This window comes from Erythrolamprus reginae, chromosome 13 (genome assembly GCF_031021105.1).
Source record: "Erythrolamprus reginae isolate rEryReg1 chromosome 13, rEryReg1.hap1, whole genome shotgun sequence".
Classification (NCBI taxonomy): Eukaryota; Metazoa; Chordata; class Lepidosauria; order Squamata; family Dipsadidae; genus Erythrolamprus; species Erythrolamprus reginae.
In genome coordinates this window covers 7,533,400-7,556,299 of record NC_091962.1, presented here as the reverse complement: position 1 = coordinate 7,556,299, position 22,900 = coordinate 7,533,400, and the positions used below count along the sequence as shown (strand labels likewise).

Here is a 22,900-nt window from a genome sequence, read left to right as displayed (position 1 = left end):
GGGGCGTTTACCCAGGTTCGCCTGGTGCACCAGTTGCGGCCCTATTTGGACAGGGAGTCACTGCTCACAGTCACTCATGCCCTCATCACCTCGAGGTTCGATTACTGCAATGCTCTCTACATGGGGCTACCTTTGAAAAGTGTTCGGAAACTCCAGATCGTGCAGAATACGGCCGCGAGAGCCATTGTGGGGCTTCCTAGATTCGCCCACGTTTCTGCAACACTCCGCGGCCTGCACTGGCTGCCGATCGGTTTCCGGTCACAATTCAAAGTGTTGGTAATGACCTTTAAAGCCCTACATGGCATTGGGCCAGAATACATCCGGAACCGCCTTCTACCGCACGAATCCCAGCGGCCGATAAGGTCCCACAGAGTCGGCCTTCTCCGGGTCCCGTCGACCAAACAATGTCATTTGGCGGGCCCCAGGGGAAGAGCCTTCCCTGTGGCGGCCCCGGCCCTCTGGAACCAACTCCCCCCAGAGATTAGAACGGCCCCCACCCTCCTTGTCTTTCGCAAATTACTCAAGATCCACCTTTGTCGCCAGGCATGGGGGAGTTAAGTTATCCTTTCCCCCTAGGCTATTACAAGTTATGCATGGTATGTTTGTGTGTATGCTTGGTTTTTTATAATAAGGGTTATTTACTTGTTTTCATTAAATGGATTGTTCATGTTGTTTTACCACTGTTGTCAGCCACCCCAAGTCTGCGGAGAGGGGCGGCATACAAATCCAATAAATAATAATAATAACAATAACAATAACAATAACAATAACAATAATAATAATAATAATAATAATAATAATAATGAGGCAGGCAAGCCGTGGCGAACGGAAGATCAGTTCGGGAGCGTGGACCGCCAGCACCGCCGCCAGTTCGGCGAGTGGCAGCAAATTTCCACTACCGCTTCTAAAGAACCGGTCCGAATCGGCAGCAACGCACCCCTGGTATGCATCGGGGAAGGCCTGCTGCCTTTGGCGCTATCGGTGCGCCTTCCGAGGCCATCGTGGGCGTGTCAGGTGGGTGCGTGGGGGCACATCGGTGCGAGATTTCCCTTCTGCGCATGTGCAAGATTTCGACGATTTCCCGCAATGTTATTTGCTTCGGCACAAAATCGGCAAAAGCCACAGAAATGTTGCTCACACGCGCAAGAGCGAAATTTTGCATTTGGAGAGCGGGCGCGCAGCTGCGCACGCAACCCAAAATAGCTATCAGAATGGGGCACTCTACCGTGCTCCGTCGCTCCCAATTTTCGTTCGCCATACTCACCTCATTGCCAGGTACATCGGCCGGATGGCGAAGAGAGGGAAGGTATGTACTTTGATCATGATCGTCATGAAGGCCATGTAGAGAAGGACCTTGATGAACCCTGAGGAGCAAGAGGACAATCGTTTATTTTTCTTTTTAACTTCCAGGTCATTGCCAAAAAGGCCGTCCGTCAATGTTCCGACTGACGAACGCAAGCACGGTTTTTCCCCCCGAATGCCATCACTCTGCTAAACAAATAATCACACTCAACACTGTCAGATAATTTACTAAGACTCTTCCTTACTAGTATCTGTCTCTTTTCCACTTATGACTATAACCATGTTGCTTGTTTCTTTCGATTATACTGTTTTTTATTTGTTTCCTAGTACGATTTGATAGCTTGTTATTAGTATCCTTGACTACCACTAAAGTGTTGTATCTTTTTATTCTTGATGAATGTATTTTACTTTCCTTACATATATGCCCCTAAAACAAATTCCTTGTGTGTCCAATCACGCTTGGCCAATAAAAGAATTCCATTCAATTCTTCAATAATTCCATTCTATTCCCTATTCTATTCTATTTATTCTATTCTCTATTATATTTACCCTTTCCTTTCCTCTCCTCTCTTCTTCTTCCTCTCCTCTCTTCCTTTCCTTTCTTTCCTCTCCTCTTCTTCTTTTCCTTTCCTCTCTTCCTTTCCTTTCCTCTTCTTCCTTTCCTTTCTTCTCTTCTTTCCTCTTCTTCCATTCTCCTCTTCCTTTCCTTTCCTCTCTTCTCCTCTTTCCTCTTCTTCCTTTCCTCCCCTCTCCTCTTTCCTCTTCTTTCTTTCCTTTCCTCTCTTCCTTTCCTTTCCTCTCTCCTTTCCTCTTCCTTTCTTCTCTTCCTTTCCTTTCCTCTTCTTCCTTTCCTTTCTTCTCTTCCTTTCCTTCCCTCTCCTCTCCTGTTTCCTCTTCTTCCTTCCCTTTCCTCTCTTCTTTCCTCTTCTTCCTTTCCTCCCCTCTCCTCTTTCCTCTTCTTCCTTTCCTTTCCTCTCTTCCTTTCCTTTCCTCTCTCCTTTCCTCTTTTTTTCTTCTCTTCTCTTCCTTTCCTTTCCTCCCCTCTCCTCTTTCCTCTTCTTCCTTCCCTTTCCTCTCCTCTTTCCTCTTCTTCCTTCCCTTTCCTCTCTTCTTTCCTCTTCCTTTCTTCTCTTCCTTTCCTTTCCTCTTCTTCCTTTCCTTTCCTCTCTTCCTTTCCTTTCCTCTCTCCTTTCCTCTTTTTTTCTTCTCTTCTCTTCCTTTCCTTTCCTCCCCTCTCTTCTTTCCTCTTCTTCCTTCCCTTTCTTCTCCTCTTTCCTCTTCTTCCTTTCCTTTCCTCTCTTCCTTTCCTTTCCTCTCTCCTTTCCTCTTCCTTTCTTCTCTTCCTTTCCTTTCCTTTCCTCCCCTCTCCTCTTCTTCCTTTCCTTTCCTTTCCTCTCTTCTTTCCTCTTCTTCCTTTCTTCTCTTCCTTTCCTTTCCTCCCCTCTCCTCTTCTTCCTTTCCTTTCCTCTCTCCTTTCCTCTTCCTTTCTTCTCTTCCTTTCCTTTCCTTTCCTCCCCTCTCCTCTTCTTCCTTTCCTTTCCTTTCCTCTCTTCTTTCCTCTTCTTCCTTTCTTCTCTTCCTTTCCTTTCCTCCCCTCTCCTCTTCTTCCTTTCCTTTCCTCTCTTCCTTTCCCTTCCTATCGTATCCCCTATTCCTATTTTATTCTTTCTGTTTCTATTTTCTATTTTTGTTGTTTCTGTTCTGCTCTATTCTATACCAATGCCAAGGACAACCTGCATGGCTCACTTGCCAGCGTTTCTACTTTCGTGGGAGAGGCGGCTTGGGGGACAGGTGAGGAGTCTTTCCGCTTCGTGCTTCCTCCCAGGATCTATTTACCCGTGAAGAGTTCTGTATAGAGCATGAAGACGGCCTTGTTGTCCCAGGGGTTTTCACTCTGGAGGTCGATGGAGTGCAGCAGGTATTTGATGAAGACAGTAAAAACCATCGTCATGAGGATGGCGTACTGCGAAGAGCCAAGAGGGAAAACGTCACAAGCCAGAACTTAGTAGAACAAGATAAGCGATGGGCTTGGCTCCCTTCTAACACTGGAGTTAAGATCGTTCAGCCTGGTCCTGTTTCACTTAGTGACAGCGTCCCTTAACGAACAAACTGCTAGGCCCAATTCTGGTCACTAAATGAGGACATGAGGATCACGTAAGAAGATATAATTTTAATTTTTAATAATAACACTTGCCTTGCCCCCCTCCCCCCCATATTGTTATTATTATAATAATTAGATTTAAGGCATGATATGAACCAATGTTTTTTTTCCCCTTGTTGTAGGAAAAGAAGTAAAAACCACAGAGTTGGTCTCCTCCGGGTCCCGTCAACTAAACAATGTCGTTTGGCGGGAGCCAGGGGAAGAGCCTTCTCTGTGGCGGCTCCGACCCTCTGGAATCAGCTCCCTCCAGAGATTAGAACTGCCCCCACCCTCCTTGCCTTTTGTAAACTCCTTAAAACTCACCTCTGCTGTCAAGCGTGGGGGAACTGAGACATCTCCCCCTGCCTATGTAGTTCTCTGTGTATGATATGACTGTATGTATGTTTTTAATATATTGTTTTTTAGACTTTTTAAATGTATTATTGTTATTTTAGATTCTAACCATTAGATTTGTCATTATATATATTGTTTTTATCATTGCTGTAAGCCGCCCCGAGTCTACGGAGAGGGGCGGCATACAAATCTAATAAATAATCATTAAAAAACACAGAAACATAGAAGATTGATGGCAGAAAAAGACCTCATGGTCCATCTAGTCTGCCCTTTTACTATTTCCTGTATTTTATCTTAGGATGGATCTATGTTTATTCCAGGCATGTTTCAATTCAGTTCCTGTGGATTTGCCAACCATGTTTGCTGGAAGTTTGTTCCAAGCATCTACTCCTCTTTCAGTCAAATAATATTTTCTCGCGTTGCTTCTGATCTTTCCCCCAACTAAGCTCAGATTGTGCCCCCTTGTTCTTGTGTTTACTTTCTTATTAAAAACACTTCCCTCCTGAACCTTATTAAACCGTTTAACATAGTTAAATGTTTCAACCATGTCCCCCCTTTCCCTTCTGTAAATTTGGAACTTTCCTCGTAAAGGGAAGTTATATTAAAACCAGGGTGTAAAAAACATGAATGAGATAAAGTAAGAATATAAGAAATGGACTGAACCACTATGGCACAGTTTTTTTAGTAGAAAAAAGCAAACAGCCAAGATAAATTTTGATAGCTAACAGCATTTTGAACCCGAATGAGAACAGAAAACAATCTTTGAAATCCGGACGACAAAATTAAGAAAAGGAGATAACACAAGATAAATGATGATAAATAGATAAATAATTAAGAATGTTGATTAAGACTTTGGGAACTGATACTATATTGTATTGCATTCTAGTTTGAAGGTATGTGTATTTTGTATTTCTGTAAGGTGTGGAGGAAAAAAAATAAAAAATCTATACCCGATAAAAGGATCAGAGATTAGGATTGCCCCCACCCTCCTTGCCTTTCGTAAGCTGCTTAAAACCCACCTCTGCCGCCAGGCATGGGGGAATTGAGATACACTTTCCCCCTAGGCCTTTACAGTTTTATGCATGGTATGTCTGTATGTATGATTGGTTTTTATATAATGGGTTTTTAACTGTTTTTAGTATTGGATTATTGTCATATACTGTACTGTTTTATTACTGTTGTTAGCCGCCCCGAGTCTGCGGAGAGGGGCGGCATACAAATCCAATAAATAATAATAGAAACATAGAAACATAGAAGACTGACGGCAGAAAAAGACCTCATGGTCCATCTAGTCTTCCCTTATACTATTTCCTGTGTTTTATCTTAGGATGGATCTATGTTTATCCCCGGCATGTTTAAATTCAGTGACTGTGGATTTACCAACCACGTCTGCTGGAAGTTTGTTCCAAGCATCTACTACTCTTTCAGTGAAATAATATTTCCTCACGTTGCTTTTGATCTTTCCCCCAACTAACTTCAGATTGTGCCCCCTTGTTCTTGTGTTCACTTTCCTATTAAAAACACTTCCCTCCTGGACCTTATTTAACCCTTTAACATATTTAAATGTTTCGGTCATGTCCCCCCTTTTCCTTCTGTCCTCCAGACTATACAGATTGAGTCCATGAAGTCTTTCCTGATACGTTTTATGCTTAAGACCTTCCACCATTCTTGTAGCCCGTCTTTGGACCCGTTCAATTTTGTCAATATCTTTTATAATAATAATAATAATAATAATAATAATAATAATAATAATAATAACAACAACAACAACAACAACAACAATAACAATAACAACAACAACAATAATATAACCCAACTCAAACTAAAGGCCTGAGGCCTGGGTCTGACCCACGTGAGGCTTCCTCCTGGTTTGGACACCATCACCTAAAACACTAGTAACCTGCTGGTGACGTTAAAATGGCATTACAGATCAGGTTCGGATGGGTGCCATCTTTTGGGGGGGGGGGGTTCAGTGGACTTTTATGTCTTTGGATGGGTTCTCTTCTTTCTCTGCTTCAAAATGAGCCCTCCCACCTGCCCCTTGCTCTGACCCCCAATCTCAGAAATCACTTGGACAATCGGTTCTTATCGAGAAAAGTTTGTAAATAGAGGCCTTCTTAGGTAGAGGTGCCGCTGTACAGTAGTCCCTCACCTATCGCTGGTGTGACGTTCCAGACCCGTATTTAAATAAAGTATTTACAATTTTAGATATATTTTTTTTGAAAAACCTGCCGATCGAGTTCCGCGGGCTGTTTAAATCTGCCGATCGACTTCCTCAGAAACCCGCGAACCAGCGAAGATCCGCGAATGATTTTTCTCATTAATATTTCTTGAAAACCCGCGATGAAGTGAAGCCGCAGTAGGTGAAGCGCGATATAGCGAGGGACTACTGTATTCTTTTTCAAACTATTATTACTTATTCTAGGTATTTACTCACCTCAAAGCCAAAGACCAGCTGGACGGAAGCCCCCCGGGTCAGGATGCTGTGGTAAGCATGGCTGACGAACAGGAAGTCTAGGATGGCCAGAAGCACCATGAGAGCTAAGGAAGAAGGGAAAACGTTTTGTCACTGGAAAAGCAGAAAGGAAGCGGAAGGAAACACACGAGATTCGCAACATCCGAGGGGACTGCTGCAAAGTTTGTTTGTTTAGAAACATAGAAACATAGAAGTCTGATGGCAGAAAAAGACCTCATGGTCCATCTAGTCTGCCCTTATACTATTTCCTGTCTTTTATCTTACAATGGATATATGTTTATCCCAGGCATGTTTAAATTCAGTTATTGTGGATTTACCAACCACATCTGCTGGAAGTTTGTTCCAAGGATCTACTACTCTTTCAGTAAAATAATATTTTCTCATGTTGCCTTTGATCATTCCCCCAACTAACTTCAGATTGTGTCCCCTTGTTCTTGTGTTCACTTTCCTATTAAAAACACTTCCCTCCTGGACTTTATTTAACCCTTTAACATATTTAAATGTTTCGATCATGTCCCCCCTTTTCCTTCTGTCCTCCAGACTATACAGGTGGAGTTCATGAAGTCTTTCCTGTTACGTTTTATGCTTAAGACCTTCCACCATTCTTGTAGCCCGTCTTTGGACCCGTTCAATTTTGTCAATATCTTTTTGTAGGTGAGGTCTCCAGAACTGAACACAGTATTCCAAATGGGGTCTCACCAGCGCTCTATATAAGGGGATCACAATCTCTCTCTTCCTGCTTTTTATACCTCTAGCTATGTTTATTTTATTTATTGATTGATTGGATTTATATACTGCCCCTCTCCAAAGGCTCGGGGCATCTTACAACATATAAAAGGAAACAATAAAATACGGTAGCTAAACCCAATTAATTAGAACTAGTTCTCTAATTTATTCATGTAATAATAGATTTACATCACATTTTTCCATCAGGAGATCTTCTCTCCTGTCCCTAAAACTACAAGTGGTCTTCGACTTATAACTGGTCACTCAGCCACCATTTGATGTTACAACGGATCCTGCAAAAGCTGTTCACAACCTGGATTCAAAGTTACGATAGCCCAGTGGTTCTCAACCTGGGGGTCGGGACCCCTTTGGGGGGTCAGATGACCGTTTCACCAGGGTCGCCTAAGACCACAGGGGAAAAGACAAATTTTATTCATCCGACCAATCAGGCGTTTACAGTAGGGGTGGCCCTCTGGCCTTTCTGCCAATCAGCTCTGTTGGGAGAATTAGCGCTAGACTTATGGTTGGGGGTCACCACAACATGAGGAAGTGTATTAAGGGGCCGTGGCATTAGAAAGGTGGAGAACCACTGTGATAGCCACATTACCCTGCACCCCACAGACGTGTGATTGCATTTTCAGTGTTCGAAAACCAGCTCATCTTTGTGGCCTCTTCCACTATCTCGTGGTCACACGACCACAATATTTTTTTCCCCATTTGTTTGCTGGTTTCTGGTGTTTCTGGCAAAAAAAAGCACCCATGCAGTAAAATGGATTCCTTATTTTATATTTTATATTTTATATTTTATATTTATTTTATATTTTATATTTTATATTTTATTTTATTTTTTATTCATTCATTCATTCATTCAATTTTTATGCCGCCCTTCTCCTTAGACTCAGGGCGGCTTACAACATGTTAGCAATAGCATTTTTTAACAGAGCCAGCCTATGGCCCCCACAATCCAGGTCCTCATTTGACCCACCTCGGAAGGATGGAAGGCTGAGTCAACCTTGAGTGATGAGATTTGAACCGCTGACCTTCAGATCTACAGTCAGCTTCAGTGGCCTGCAGTACAGCACTCTACCTGCTGCGCCACCCTGGGTCTAATTGCAGGGTTTATTGAATTACACACACACACACACACACACACTGCAAAAAAAAAAAAATAATTTCATAAAATTGGGACCAATTAGGTAAGCGTCCTGCTTAAGGATGATAATTCTGGGCTTGAGGTTGGTCGTAAGTCAAGGACTCTCTATTTATTCATTCATTCATTCATTCATTCATTCATTCAATTTCTATCTATAACAGCCAACATTGCCTGAAGGAAAAATGAGGTGCAGAAGTTCCCTAACAATTTAAATAATAAGGATAATGATAAAAAATAATGAAAGTAGGGACTGCCAAGGACATCTTAGAGCCTTTTGTATGCAAATAACCAAGCAAGTTAATTTTGACATGCAAATCACCACCCACAATTAGCCTTCTGGAAATTCTGACTTATTTACAGTTACAGTTCAAACAGGGTTGGCATCTCCATCTGTTTATAGTCAATTGGCCTCGTCTGACCTTGGGGGGGGGGAAACTCAGCACTCGGCTCCATCACTCAGCCGGCTACAATTTTTTTTTTACAAGGCAGCTGGCCCAGCAGTGACTCAGCTGAGAAAGACCTCGAGGGGCTGTTTAGATCCAATCTTTACTAAAATAATAAGCGTTTGAGGGACCTTATAGTCCAACCCCCTGCTTAGCAGAAAACCCTATACTATTTCAGAGAAATGGTTGTCCAATCTCTTCTTAAAAGCCTCCATTGTTGGAGCATCTATAACTTCTGGTGGCAAACTGGTTAATTGTCCCCACTGTCAGGAAATTTCTTAGTTCTAGGTTGCTTCTGTCCTTGAGTAGGCAAGGACAGTAGGATGCTTGGCTGCATAGCTAGAGGTATAACAAGCAGGAAGAGGGAGATTATGATCCCGCTATATAGAATGCTGGTGACACCACATTTGGAATACTGTGTTCAGTTCTGGAGACCTCACCTACAAAAAGAGATTGACAAAATTGAACGGGTCCAAAGACGGGCTACAGGAATGGTAGAAGGTCTTAAGCATAAAACGTATCAGTAAAGACTTCATGAACTCAATCTGTAGAGTCTGGAGGACAGAAGGAAAAGGGGGGACATGATCGAAACATTTAAATATATTAAAGGGTTAAATAAGGTCCAGGAGGGAAGTGTTTTTAATAGGAAAGTGGACACAAGAACAAGGGGACACAATCTGAAGTTAGTTGGGGGAAAGATCAAAAGCAACATGAGAAAATATTATTTTACTGAAAGAGTAGTAGATCCTTGGAACAAACTTCCAGCAGACGTGGTAGATAAATCCACAGTAACTGAATTTAAACATGCCTGGGATAAACATATATCCACTCTAAGATAAAATACAGAAAATAGTATAAGGGCAGACTAGATGGACCATGAGGTCTTTTTCTCCCGTCAGTCTTCTATGTTTCTATGTTTGATTAGTTTCCACCCATTGATTTATGCATATGTTTTGGGAACGTAATAAAGTTCAAAAATTTTGGAAACAAATACAAATTACGAATGGTCATTGGAAAATAACTAAGGAAGCAGCATTATTGATAAAAAATAGTGAGGTAAAAGAATATGAGGAAATCAAAATTGCAGCGATAGAAAGTGCCCAGGCAACAATAGTGCTTGGGTGGAAAAATGACAATAAATGGACGATAAAAAGTTGGTGCAGATACATGGTGGACCACATTCACTATGAAATTATGGAAATTAGACTACATAATTACAATGAGGAGAAATTAGCAGCAACAATTAGGCGGTGGGAGCAGGTCAAAAATTATATACTACCCTGTTTCCCCGATATTAAGACACCCCCGATTGTAAGACGTATCGGGGGTTTCAGGGGGGTCGGCTAATATAAGCCGTACCCCAAAAGTAAGACATATGTCTTACTTTCGGGGAAACACGGGGGTATTGCCGGGGGGGGGGAGCCCGATGACGTCACTTCCAAGCTCCCCGCGCGCCCCTCGCCTTCGCCGCGGCGCCACCACCTCTTCCCCGGCTTGGCAAAGCGAAGGACGGCGCTGGTCCGAAGCGAGCCGAGCGGGAGGCGGCTTGCAGCGAAGGCGCTCGTCCCAGCAACCGAGTCCTGCCGAGGCTCAGCTGCAAGCAGCCAGCAAGGCCGACCAGCTCCGAGGCGAGCGGCCGGAGCTGCGCCCTCCTTCGCCCGCCTCCTTTCCGGCAGGCAGGTGGGGCTGCCCAACTGCGCAGAGCGGCTCCTCCCCTCCAGATACACGCTTCCCCAACACGCGTCTGTGGCTCCACGCGTGCACGCCGCTTGGAGCCCTGAGGTTGAACTTGGAAAAGGGCTCACGAGGCTCCTGTCCCGCGGCTGCCCTTCTGGACTCTGGGGAGATGCCTTCGGGAACGCGACCCTTTCCATTTTTTTCCAATGTAAGACATACCCCGAAAGTAAGACGTAGTGGGGCTTTTGGGGGTAAAAAGAAAGTAAGACACTGTCTTACTTTTGGGGAAACACGGTAACTACATCAGTAAGCGATGCAAATGTAAGAAATAAAATTCAATCACTTTAGAAAGAATGAACAATGTAACCCAGAGACGAAGCAAATGAAGGATACAAAATTGAATCTTCCCTGGTGAAGGGAATTTTTCTTTTCTTTTTGGTGATGGCACATTTTATGCTTATGTTTTGTTTTTTGTAAAATTCTTTAAAAAATTCAATAAAATTATATTAAAAAAAAAAAAGTTTCCACCCATTGCTTCTTGTTCTAAGCTCAGGTGCTTTGGAAAATAGCCTGACACCCTCGTCTTTGTGGCAACCGTATTGCTAATTTAACGAATGCAGTGATTCATTTAACAACTGTGCTGAGAAAAGTCATAAAACGAGGCAAAACTGGCTTAACGAACGGGCTTAGCAACAGAAATGTTGGGCTCAATTGCGGCCGTAAGTCGGAGACTATCTGTACAGAATCTGAGCAGCTAGCCACAACTAGCCATATAAGTTATAGTTATAGTTTATTAGATTTGTATGCCGCCCCTCTCCGAAGACTTGATAAATTATTATTATTATTATTATTATTATTATTATTATTATTATTATTATTATTATTATTAATTGGATTTGTATGCTGCTCCTCTCCGCAGAATGTTGAAGCTGTTATGAAATGAACTATAACAAGTTTCAAGTTTCAAGTTTAATTGGATTTATATGCCGCCCCTCTCCGAAAACTTGGGGCGGCTAACAACAATTATGAACAATATACAATAAAATCCAATACCAAAAGCAAATTAAAACCCCTTAATATATAAAAACCAAACATACATACAAACATACCATGTATACAGTTGTAACGGCCTAGGGGGAGAAAAAAATAAACTGGAGGAGGGGGGAAAAATAACCCTAAGAGAAACAGAATCTCTCCACCCTGGGAAATTATGTTCACATGGATTTTACAGTTCGATTGTCAAGGAGTCCAACTGGGATCCATTCTCAAGCCACAACCTTAGAGGCAAAAACAAGGTTTTAAGCAGGGGTCAGCAATAGCAATAGCCCCAAGTCTACGGAGAGGGGCGGCATACAAATCGAATAAATAACTAAATAAATTTAGACTTCTACACCACTTCTTAGTGCTTTTAAAGACCTCTCTAAGCGGTTTACGGAATCAGCCTCTTGCCCCCAACAATCTGGGTCCTGATTTGACCCACCTCGGAAGGATGGAAGGCTGAGCCAACCTTGAGCCGGTGGTGAGATTTGAACTGCTGAACTACAGCTAGCAGTTAGCTGAAGGAGCCTGCAGTGCTGCCCTCTAACCACTGCGCCACGCCAGCAACCTCTGACTCTGGAGCCGCGTGTGGCCCTTTCATCCCTCTGCTGTGGCTCCTGTCACTCAAAGTATGTTTCACAACTGCCAATGTGCGACACCCATCGACGCACCATTTATTAAGCTTTTTGACCCCCAGTAGATCAACCATGGATAAATCCAAGAAAATAAAAGTTTCAGAAGACAACAGAACCTTCAACTATATATGCTAGTTTTGTGGTCGCTCAGGAAATTGTCAGGAACCGGAAAAGTTTTGTGGCTCCCGGTGTTTTGTTTTCTGTAGGAAATGGGTCCAAATGTTTTAAGGTTGCTGACCCCTGGTTTAAAGTTATCATGGCTACAGGAAATGACGGACACTGTAATTGAATTTACGCCGGAATTCTTTCTGTTAGGTATTGTTAAGAAATCCTATTCCAAAAACATTAAATACTTAATGTTACACATAGTAAAGTTGTAAGAACTGTCTATGCACAAAGATGGAAAGACCCACAGATACTCGCCGTTATTTAAATGCACACTCCCACCACCACCCAGCACAGATCACCTCAGTAGCCAAAACTCTCATCACCAGAACCAAACGCCTAGCTGACCATGAGCACTTAAAAACAGAATTGAACAAACTCAAAGATGTATTAATTTCTAATGGATTCGAAAGAAAAGCAATCACAAACCTAATCAAAAAAGAGACATCCCTCAAAAATCAAGACCAAGAACAGGATAATGGCACCACCCTCCTCCCTTACATCAAAGGCACCACAGACAAAATTAGTAAAATTCTACACAAACATAATATAAAAACTTCATTTGTCACTAACCAAAAAATATCAAACATCCTAAGAAACCCAAAAGATAAAATCCAACTCGAAAACCAAGGAATCTATGAAATCCCTTGCAAAACATGTGCAGCCACATACATTGGACAAACTAATCGAAGAGTAAACGCACGCATTGCAGAACATAAGAATGCAGTCAAAAAAGAAGAAAAAACTTCCTCCCTTGTCCAGCACATTAAAAAAACAGGGCACGAAATTGACTTTGAAAAAACTAAATTACTTTCCAAAACAGAAAATGTTTACAGAAGAATAATTATGGAAGCCATAGAGATAGAAAAGCACCCCCTCAGCATGAACAAAAGAGATGACACGTCCCGCCTACTAGAGATTTGGAAACCAGCCTTAAACAAAAAAACATATCATAATCATCACCATGTCAATCCTTCAACTAAATCAAATCATTAAAACATAGTCACCCAATCTATTTGCTACATTCAAACCAAATCTCCACCCCCAACACCCCCAACACTATATATAAGGAACCAAAAGGACTTGACTATTACACCACATGGACCAAATGGTATAAATGGAAAATGCAAAATAACAGCAAGAGACGGATGGAAAAAGAAAAGAATATAAAGAATGATTGTGTATACAATGTGTATATATATATATATCAATGTGAATGTAAATATTGGGATGTCGATCTGCCTGAAAAAAATATTAAGATGTAAATAATAAAAAGTCAATAAAAGTTATGGCAAAAAAAAAAAGAGTTATCATGGGAGAGTCAAAAAAATTTAACAGAACTTTGAATAAAATTAAAAAGTACTTACAGACAATGCGAAAATGGAATAACCAAGATATGTTGGGACTTCTCTCCATCTAAAACAAAGAAACATCAAGTTTAAGGGCCTGGGGAATTCTGGGGGTTGAAGTCCACACCTCTTCAAGAGGCCAAAGTTGAGAAACACGGCTTCGCTATAGAAACTGGCTAATTTCCATTACAGTATTATGAAAAATTAAAAACTTGAGCGTAGCTCTTAATTGCCTTATGTTACTGCAGCAAAGCAATTTGAAGTCAATGTCTTTTGTTTCTCTTTGCATTCCCCCACTATCAACTTCCTTTTTCCTTTCCCAATTTCCCCAATATTTGCCTTTTTTTGTTCTCTTTGTATGTCATATTATAAATTAATAAAAATGACATGAATAATGGAGGGTTAGCCTTGCACAGCACTGGAAACAGAAATACGTACCAATTGAAAGCATTGTAATTAAGGAAAGTTTTTGAATGCGCAGAGCTAGACAAGATGACAATGGAATTAAACAAGGAGGAGGACTCGGAATTTTATAAACTTTGGAATGTATTTTATGACTGGTTAGGATAGAGGAAATAGAAGAAAGCTGTACATAGTGAACTTAAAACATATTAACTTACTAATAGCTACAGGAATATGTATACGTGATTTTATTATTAATAGATTTACTAAGTAAACATGATGCGTACTACCGAAGAAAAATTACAGAATTATAAGTACTATATAGATATAATATACATACATAATATATATAAGTTCAATATTTCCCGTCAATATTAAATGCTGTCAGATTACTCAATGTAGAGGTTAGTCAGTGTAGTTGTTGGTGTGCATTGCTGTCTGGATAGACAGCTCTGTTTTGTTTTGTGTGGTTATGTTTTGTCTTTTTTTCCTTTTGTTGTGTATGTTGCTGTTTTGATTTTGCCTTCTTGTAATGTTTTTAAACGTATATAAATTTAATAAAAATATTTTTAAAAAACAAAACAAAACCCTACGCAAATAGAGAAACACGATTTTTAAAGCAGAGAAGCAGGGGGGAAAAACCAGTTTTCCTTTCACCTGGTTTGTGTCTCGTGTTTGGTACACAACAAACTCGAGTACGGATCGTACTTACAAAGTCCACCCGGTCTTCAGCCAGCCAATGGAAGCACTTGAGGAAGAGGAGGAGGGTGAAGAGAGCCACAAAACGTGGACTGAAGTCATCCCTGAAGACGGTAAAGGCCAGGCACGTCTCGGTCACGGCATACCACGAGCGCTCAAGCAGGTGCTGGGTGTGAAAATTTATTTCTTTATTTATTTATTTATTAGATTTGTATGCCGCCCCTCTCCGTAGACTCGGGGCGGCTCACAACAATAACAAGAACAGTGTAAGAAGAAATCTAATACAGTGATACCTTGTCTTACAAACTTAATTGGTTTCGGGATGAGGTTCTTAAGGTGAAAAGTTTGTAAGACGAAATGATGTTTCCCATAGGAATCAATGGAAAAGCGATTAATGCGTGCAAGCCCAAAACTCACCCCTTTTGCCAGCCAAAGCGCCCGGTTTTGCGCTGCTGGGATTCCCCCGAGGCTCCCCTCCATGGGAAACCCCACCTCCGGACTTCCATTGCCAGCGAAGTGCCCGTTTTTGCGATGCTGGATTCCCCTGCTGGGATTCCCCTGCAGCATCACAAAAACACGGAAGTCCGGAGGTGGGGTATCCCATGGAGGGGAGCCTCAGGGGAATCCCAGCAGCGCAAAAACCGGTGCTTCGCCGGCAACAGAAGTCCAGAGGCGGGGCATCTCAGCGGCGGCGGTGGGTTTGTAAGGTGAAAATAGTTTGTAAGAAGAGGCAAAAAAATCTTAAACCCCGGGTTTGTATCTCGAAAAGTTTGTATGACGAGGCGTTTGTAAGACGAGGTATCACTGTAATTTAAAAACACTAAAAAACCCATTATTAAAAGCAAACAAACACACAAACATACCATGTATAAACTGTATAGGCCATGGGGATATGTGTCAGTTCCCCCATGCCTGACGGCAGAGATGGGTCTTAAGAACTTTACGAAAGGCAAGGAGGAAAAGATGGGATGTAAGATGCTGCTAACCCCAAACTGATATCTCCCCCTTTGCTGGTGTTATTCCTACAAAAGTATATCTCTGGGTATGCCCTGATGCCCCTCAAGCTGTATTGTAGTATTGCCAGAAATCCCAGTGAGCGTGGCTGCAAATTGTGAGTTTAACCCTTAAAACAGCGGTTCTCAACCTTTCTAATGCCGCAGCTAATACAGATCCTCATGTTGTGGTGAACCCCAACCATAAGTCTAGTGCCAATTCCAACAGAGCTTGAAGCTAATTGGCAGGAACATCAGAGGGACACCCCCTCTGTAAACGCCTGATGGGTCGGATGGTAAAAATACTGTATGTTCCAAGGCGCCAGAATAGAAGCTTTGCTTCCTAACACCTTGGGAAATTTGTCTTTTCCCACGGTCTTAGGCGACCCCTATGAAACGGTCGTTCGGCACCCCCAAAGGGGGTCCTGACCCCCAGGTTGAGAGCCACTGCGTTAAAATGACATTATAGAGCAGGGGTGTAAAACTTAACAGTTCAAATCCTAACCAAGGAGCTAAGAGCTGTAATGTCCGCATATATAGACCAGGGTTGTCAAACTCAATTTCATTGAGAGCCGCATCAAGGTTGCTTTTGACGTCAGGAGTTGGCTTGGCCAGGCTGGGTGTGGCCAACTCGACATCATTTGTGCTGGGGGTGGGTGTAGTGGCCCGTTTTCACGGGCGGAACAGTGGGCCAGCCCTTTGTTATTTTCAGGGCAGGCCCGCAGGCCAGATCCGGCCCCCGGCCCTTGAGTTTGACACCCCTTGTTATAATAATAATAATAATAATAATAATAATAATAATAATAATAATAATAACAACAACAACAACAACAACAACAACAGCAGCAGAATTGAGGAGAAGCAGCTAGAGAAATTAGTGAAATACGAAGATCTAAAAATCGAGCTGCAACGACTCTGGCATAAGCCCGTGAAAGTGGTCCCAGTGGTACTTGGCACGCTGGGCGCAGTGCCAAAGGATCTCAGCGGACATTTGAAAACCATCGGAATTGACAAAATCTCCATCTGTCAATTGCAAAAGGCCGCTTTACTGGGATGGGCAAACATAATTCGCCACTACATCACGCAGTCCTAGGTGCTTGGGAAGCGCCCGACTGGTGATGAAATACGAAATCCAGCATAGTGATCTCGTTTGCTGTGTTGTACTGACATAATAATAATAATAATAATAATAATTATTATTATTATTATTATTATTATTATTATTATTATTATTTAGATTTGTATGCCGCCCCTCTCCGAAGAGCAAGGCACATTAGAACTAGACATAAGGGCAGTTTTTCCCCACATGCCATCACTCTGCTAAACAATTAATTCCCACAATACTTTATCCTTTCCTTTCTCTTTTCCTTTCCGTTAGAAGGCAGAATTGCAGACTGAGTCTGCCTACTGACAGCAGTTCAATCCTGACCGACTCAAATTAAAAACCAGGACCCAGATTGCTGGGGACGTTAGGCTGACTTTGTAAACCGCTTGGAGAGGGTTATAAAGTACTATGAAGTGGTAGATAAGCCTAAGAGCTATTGATAGCATTTTTTTTTCTTTCTCTTCCTTTCTTCCTTCCTTTTCTTTTCTTCCTTCCTTCCTCCCTTCCCTTCCCTTCTTTCCTCCCTCCATCCCTCAGAATGCAGTACTGCAAGTTAACTCTGCCCATTGCCAGGAGTACAATCCTGATCGGCTCAAGTTTCATTCAGCCTTCCACCCTTCCGAGATTGGTAAAATGAGCACCCAGATTGTGGGGGGCCATAGGCTGACTCTGTAAACCACTTAGAGAGGGCTATCAAGCACTGTAAAGTGATATATAAGTCCAAATGTTATAGTTATTGCCAAATTTGGCGACTGGGTGGCTCAGAATGTTGAATTCCATTATTATTATTATTATTATTATTATTATTATTATTATTATTAATCAGATTTGTATGCCGCCCCTCTCCGCAGACTCAGGGCGGCTAACAACAATAAAAAGACAATGTAAACAAATCTAATATTAAAAATAATCTAAAAAACCCCAATTTAAAGAACCAATCATACATACAAACATACCATGTATAAATTCTATAAGCCTAGGGGGAAGGGAAAATTTCAATTCCCCCATGCCTGATGAAAATTTCAATTCCCCCATTAGCCAGCAGCTGGATCAAACAGGATTCTTCTTATATCCCTAAATATCTACTACTATCTCGCCTCTTTCCCCACCCGTTTCTTACAAGGTTTGTATATGAATCTGGTGGTTGTTGGGTTTTTTTTAACTGCTGTAAATGTAAATGTGAAACGCTTTTAATGTCTGTGCTTTTTTTAAAAAAATTCTCCTTCCAGGTGTCTGTTGAGAAGGGAAGTGAAACCTAAATAGTTTAACAGTTAAATAAATGGTTTTGACAAAGGAAATCCAGCCGAGTGAGAAATCATACGCTGAAGCAGTCAACCCCAGCTTAGTTTTTCTACGATTGAAAGTACAGTATACTCTTTGTTATTGTGGCTCCAAGCTTAAAGACTGGGCACCCAGAGATCCTGAGTACCGGGAATCCTCGACTTACGACCACAACTGAGTCAGAACTGTGGCTTAGCAAGATATTTGTTAAGTAAATTTGGCCCAATTTTCTGACTTTTCTTGCCCACGGTTCTCAAGTTCATTTTTTTTCCAGGGCTGTTGTAACTCTGAACAGCCACTAAACGAACTGTTGTAAGTAGAAGACTCCTGGATCCCTTAATTCTGCGGCTGGGTCTCTTTATAGCTCTCATTTTCCACAGTCAAAACAGTTCCAATCAAAATTAGCTCCAAATGAGTGTGTGTGTGTGTGTGTGTATCTGCATGTGTATGTGTGTGTGTGTGTTAATTACATAGAAACCTAGAAGATTGACGGCAGAAAAAGAGCTCATGGTCCATCTAGTCTGCCCTTATACTATTTCATCTTAGGATGGATATACGTTTACCCCAGGCATGTTTACATTCAGTGACTGTGGATTTACCAACCACGTCTGCTGGAAGTTTGTTCCAAGGATCTACTCTTTCAGTAAAATAATATTTTCTCACGTTGCTTTTGATCTTTCCCCCAACTAACTTCAGATTGTGTCCCCTTGTTCTTGTGTTCACTTTCCTATTAAAAACACTTCCCTCCTGGACCATGAGGTCTTTTTCTGCCGTCAGTCTTCTATGTTTCTATGTTTCTATGCGCCTCCTCCTCCTCACACCGATGTTAACGCTTCCATGCTCCGGCAAACGACTCACCTCCATTTCTGCCGCTCGGAGTTGTCCGAAAAATACTTTGCCCATGAATTTGCCTAGCAGGAACACCAAGACGAAAGCCTGGATGTACAGGACCTGACATCGCAAGAGAACAAAAGGGGAAGGGAAAAAAAGTGGTTTAGATTAGTTCTAGGCTGCATCAACAGAGGGATAGAATCAAGATCAGGCGAAGTGTGGATACCACTTTATAAGGCCTTGGTAAGGCCACGCTTGAAGTACTGGATTCAGTTTTGGTCACCACGATGCAAACAGGATATTGAGACTCTAGAAAAAGTGCAGAGAAGAGCGACAAAGATGACTAGGGGACTGGAGGTTAAAAGATATGGAAAAACAGCTGCAAGAACTGGCCATGGCTCCTTTAATGAAAAGAAGGACCAGGGGAGACGTGATAGCAGTGTTCCAATATCTCAGGGGTTGCCCCAAAGAAGGAGTCAAGCTATTCTCCAAAGCACCTGAGGGTAGAACAAGAAGCAATGGGTGGAAACTAAATAACGAGAGAAGCAACTTAGAACTAAGGAGAAATTTCCTGAAAGTTAGAACAATGAATCGGTGGAACCGCTTGCCTCCAGAAGTTGGAAATGCTCCAACACTGGAAGTTTTTAAGAAGATGTTGGATAACCATTTTGTCTGAAGCGGCGTAGGGTTTCCTGCCTAAGTAGGGGGTTGGACTAGAAGACCTCCAAGGTCCCTTCCAACACTGTTATTATTTTCTATTCCAGGGGCGGGGAACGATGGCTCTTTTATGACTAATGGACTTCAACTCCCAGAATTCCTGAGCTAGCATGATTGGCTCTGGAATTCTGGGAGTTGAAGTCCACAAGTGAAAGCTTCTTGTTTTCAGTGACTGGCTCTGGAATTCTGGGAGTTGAAGTCCACAAGTGAGAGCTTCTTGTTTTCAGTGGCTGAAAAAGCCAGGTATCCTATCAACAGCAGTTGATTCCACAGGGTCGGAGCCACCACAGAGAAGGCTCTTCCCCAAGGTCCCAGCAACCGACATTGCTTGGCGGACAGGACCTGGAGAAGTCCGACTCTGTGGGCCCTTACTGGCCATAATGAAGTCAGAGACGGTCCCGTATATAAGTTTAAGAGCTATTGCCCCTCCCGGGACCGACTGGCAAAGGGGAAGACTCACCGCCATGCTGGGACTCGACTTGGTAAGGTACACCACGGTGGGGTAGAACTGGTGCTTCAGGTAATAGGCGTGAGCGATGACGGCGGAGGTTAAGGCCAGGCTTGCCGCCATCATGATGGCGGTCCGGAACATCTCCCCGACGTCCGGCGCACTGCAAGGAAGAAGACAGGAGCTACAATGATGGACACGCTTGAATTGACACTCTCGTCGGGCGAGGGAAAGATAAAAACAGAGCCGGCGGCTCAATTTGCATGGCCACATCTCACTGCACCCAAGTTGCTATTCTCAGCCACTGACGGGACGGCGTCGTTATTGTACAAGCACGTCTTGCTGGAGCAATGATTTTATTTATTTTTTAAAGGTTTTTATTATATTACAAAGGCTAAAAAGGAAGAGCAAACATATCTTGCTTTACATCACTGTTTCAACATATACTTATAATTATATAGAAACATAGAAGACTGACGGCAGAAAAAGACCTCATGGTCCATCTAGTCTTCCATTATACTATTTCCTGTGTTTTATCTTAGGATGGATATATGTTTATCCCAGGCATGTTTAAATTCAGTCCCTGTGGATTGACCAGCCACGTCTGCTGGAAGTTTGTTCCAAGGATCTACTACACTTTCAGTGAAATAATATTTCCTCACGTTGCTTTTGATCTTTCCCCCAACTAACTTCAGATTGTGCCCCCTTGTTCGCGGGTTCACTTTCCTATTAAAAACACTTCCCACCTGAACCTTATTTAACCCTTTAACATATTTAAATGTTTCGATCATGTTCCCCTCTTTTCCTTCTGTCCTCCAGACTATACAGATTGAGTTCATGAAGTCTTTCCTGATACGTTTTACACTTAAGACCTTCCACCATTCTTGTAGCCTGTCTTTGGACCCGTTCAATTTTGTCAATATCTTTTTGTAGGTGAGGTCTCCAGAACTGGATACAGTACTCCAAATGGGGTCTCCCCAGCGCTCTATATAAGGGGATCACAATCTCCCTCTTCCTGCTTGTTATACCTCTAGCTATGCAGCCAAGCATCCTACTTGCTTTTCCTACCGCCCGACCACACTGCTCACCCATTTTGAGACTGTCAGAAATCACTACCCCTAAATCCTTCTCTTCTGAAGTTTTTGCTAACACAGAACTGCCAATGCAATACTCAGATTGAGGATTCCTTTTCCCCAAGTGCATTATTTTACATTTGGAAACATTAAACTGCAGTTTCCATTGCTTTGACCATTTATCTAGTAAAGCTAAATCATTTACCATATTACAGACCCCTCCAGGAATATCAACCCTATTGCACACTTTAGAGTCATCGGCAAATAGGCAAACCTTCCCGACCAAACCCTCCACTATGTCACTCACAAACATATTAAAAAGAATAGGACCCAGAACAGACCCTTGTGGCACACCGCTTGTAACCTGTCTCTGATATAATCATTGTGCTTATCTTCTTAATTGTTTTGTACAGATATTCCATGTCATTTCAAAGCGAAAAGATTGTTATATCAACATTAAGAATAAATTCTAAACTTTCTACCTAAATACTTTGTACATTCTTGCCCTTCATTCGCCCATACCCCCCCCATTGAACTGTTTTGTAACAGTTCCAAATTTCTTAAATTGTTGGTATGCGGCATATGGCGGCCGCGGTTTTTAAAGGTTTTATTCTGTCATACACTTTATCTAAGGTCAGTTTGGATTGAGTTTAGTACCGAATTAATTGAAGATTTTCAGAATCTAGTATTTGTTCACTATCATTGTTATTTTCATGTATCATCTTGTTTTAATTTTAATTTTTTGTCTTTTTTTCTTGTTGTCACCCATTCATAAAAATTTCCCCAAATTTCGTAGTATTTTGAGTCTTCTTTGTTTTTGAGTTTTTGGGTAAGTCTGCCCATTTCTGCACAATCATATATTTTCTGGAGCAATGATTTTATTCTATTTTTTAATTTATTTTTATTCAATATCAATATCAATCAATATCAACTTTATCTGATTAGTCAATCGACCATATCAAAGCGAGGAAAAGGACCACATCGGTCGTCATAAAACTGTGACTGGTTAAAATGCAATAAAATTGGCTAAAATAGAGGGAATTTGAATAAATAATAAGTTAAAATGCAGCATAATAGGCTAAAATTGAGTAGTAAAACATGAGAATATAACTCGTGCAAAGGACTATATTAAACAAATCTAAGATACTGATATAAAATATTCTTCAGTGAGTTCATCTCCTTTGCATGCCACCCCAATATGTTCTATAAAACGTATTCTCATCTGAACAGCCCTGACTATAAACTTAGCGGTTCTAGAAACTACATATATATTTGTACCCTGAAGAAAATATGATAACTGTTTATTACAGTCCCAGTGTATGATTTTGTCAAGTAGGGGCTGTAAATACTGAGGTCTTACTGAGGAGTATTTATTTTTTTATTGGATTTGTATGCCACCCCTCTCCGAGGACTCAGGGCGGCTCAAAACATATCGAAAGTACATATACATCTCAGAAATCCAATTAATATGCCGAAAAGAACTTTAAAACTCCAATATAATTTTAAAAGACATTCATCACCATTCACTCCATAAATACCCTAAGGCACTCACTCGTTGGTCCGGGGTCTAGTTATCTAATGGCCCCAGGCCTGGCAGCATCAATAGGTCTTTAAACTTTTTCGGAAGGCGAGGAGGGTGGAGGAGCTGATTCCAGAGGGCCGGGGCCCCCACAGAGAAGGCTCTTCCCCTGGGCCCCACCAGCGTCCCTCGCCTATGGAAAATGAGGGTCTGTTGTGGCAACCAAACCCAAACCTACTTTTCCTGGTATCCGATCAACTGCAAAAGTGGTTGTTAGAATGAACATTTTTCCCCCCCTGGGTGAACCATTTCTATGGTTGTCATTGCAAACTGCAGCAATAACAATAGCCGAACGCAGAGAAAGAAGCAGGGATT

At 41.9% G+C, this 22,900-nt stretch overlaps 1 protein-coding gene across 1 annotated transcript in view; it reads right to left on the bottom strand.

Moving 5' to 3' along the window:
* The window catches only part of SYVN1 (synoviolin 1), a 43,383-nt gene that overhangs the window by 11,333 nt on the left and 9,150 nt on the right, over positions 1-22,900 (bottom strand). Inside the window, exons 2-8 of the mRNA XM_070766694.1 lie at positions 19,946-20,096; positions 18,796-18,888; positions 14,573-14,725; positions 13,477-13,525; positions 6,234-6,337; positions 3,139-3,265; positions 1,265-1,364 (exon numbers count right to left, since the gene is read on the bottom strand). Coding sequence (XP_070622795.1) covers positions 1,265-1,364; positions 3,139-3,265; positions 6,234-6,337; positions 13,477-13,525; positions 14,573-14,725; positions 18,796-18,888; positions 19,946-20,077 — 758 coding nt within the window. The 5' untranslated portion in view covers positions 20,078-20,096. The remainder of the gene's footprint in view (positions 1-1,264; positions 1,365-3,138; positions 3,266-6,233; positions 6,338-13,476; positions 13,526-14,572; positions 14,726-18,795; positions 18,889-19,945; positions 20,097-22,900) is intronic.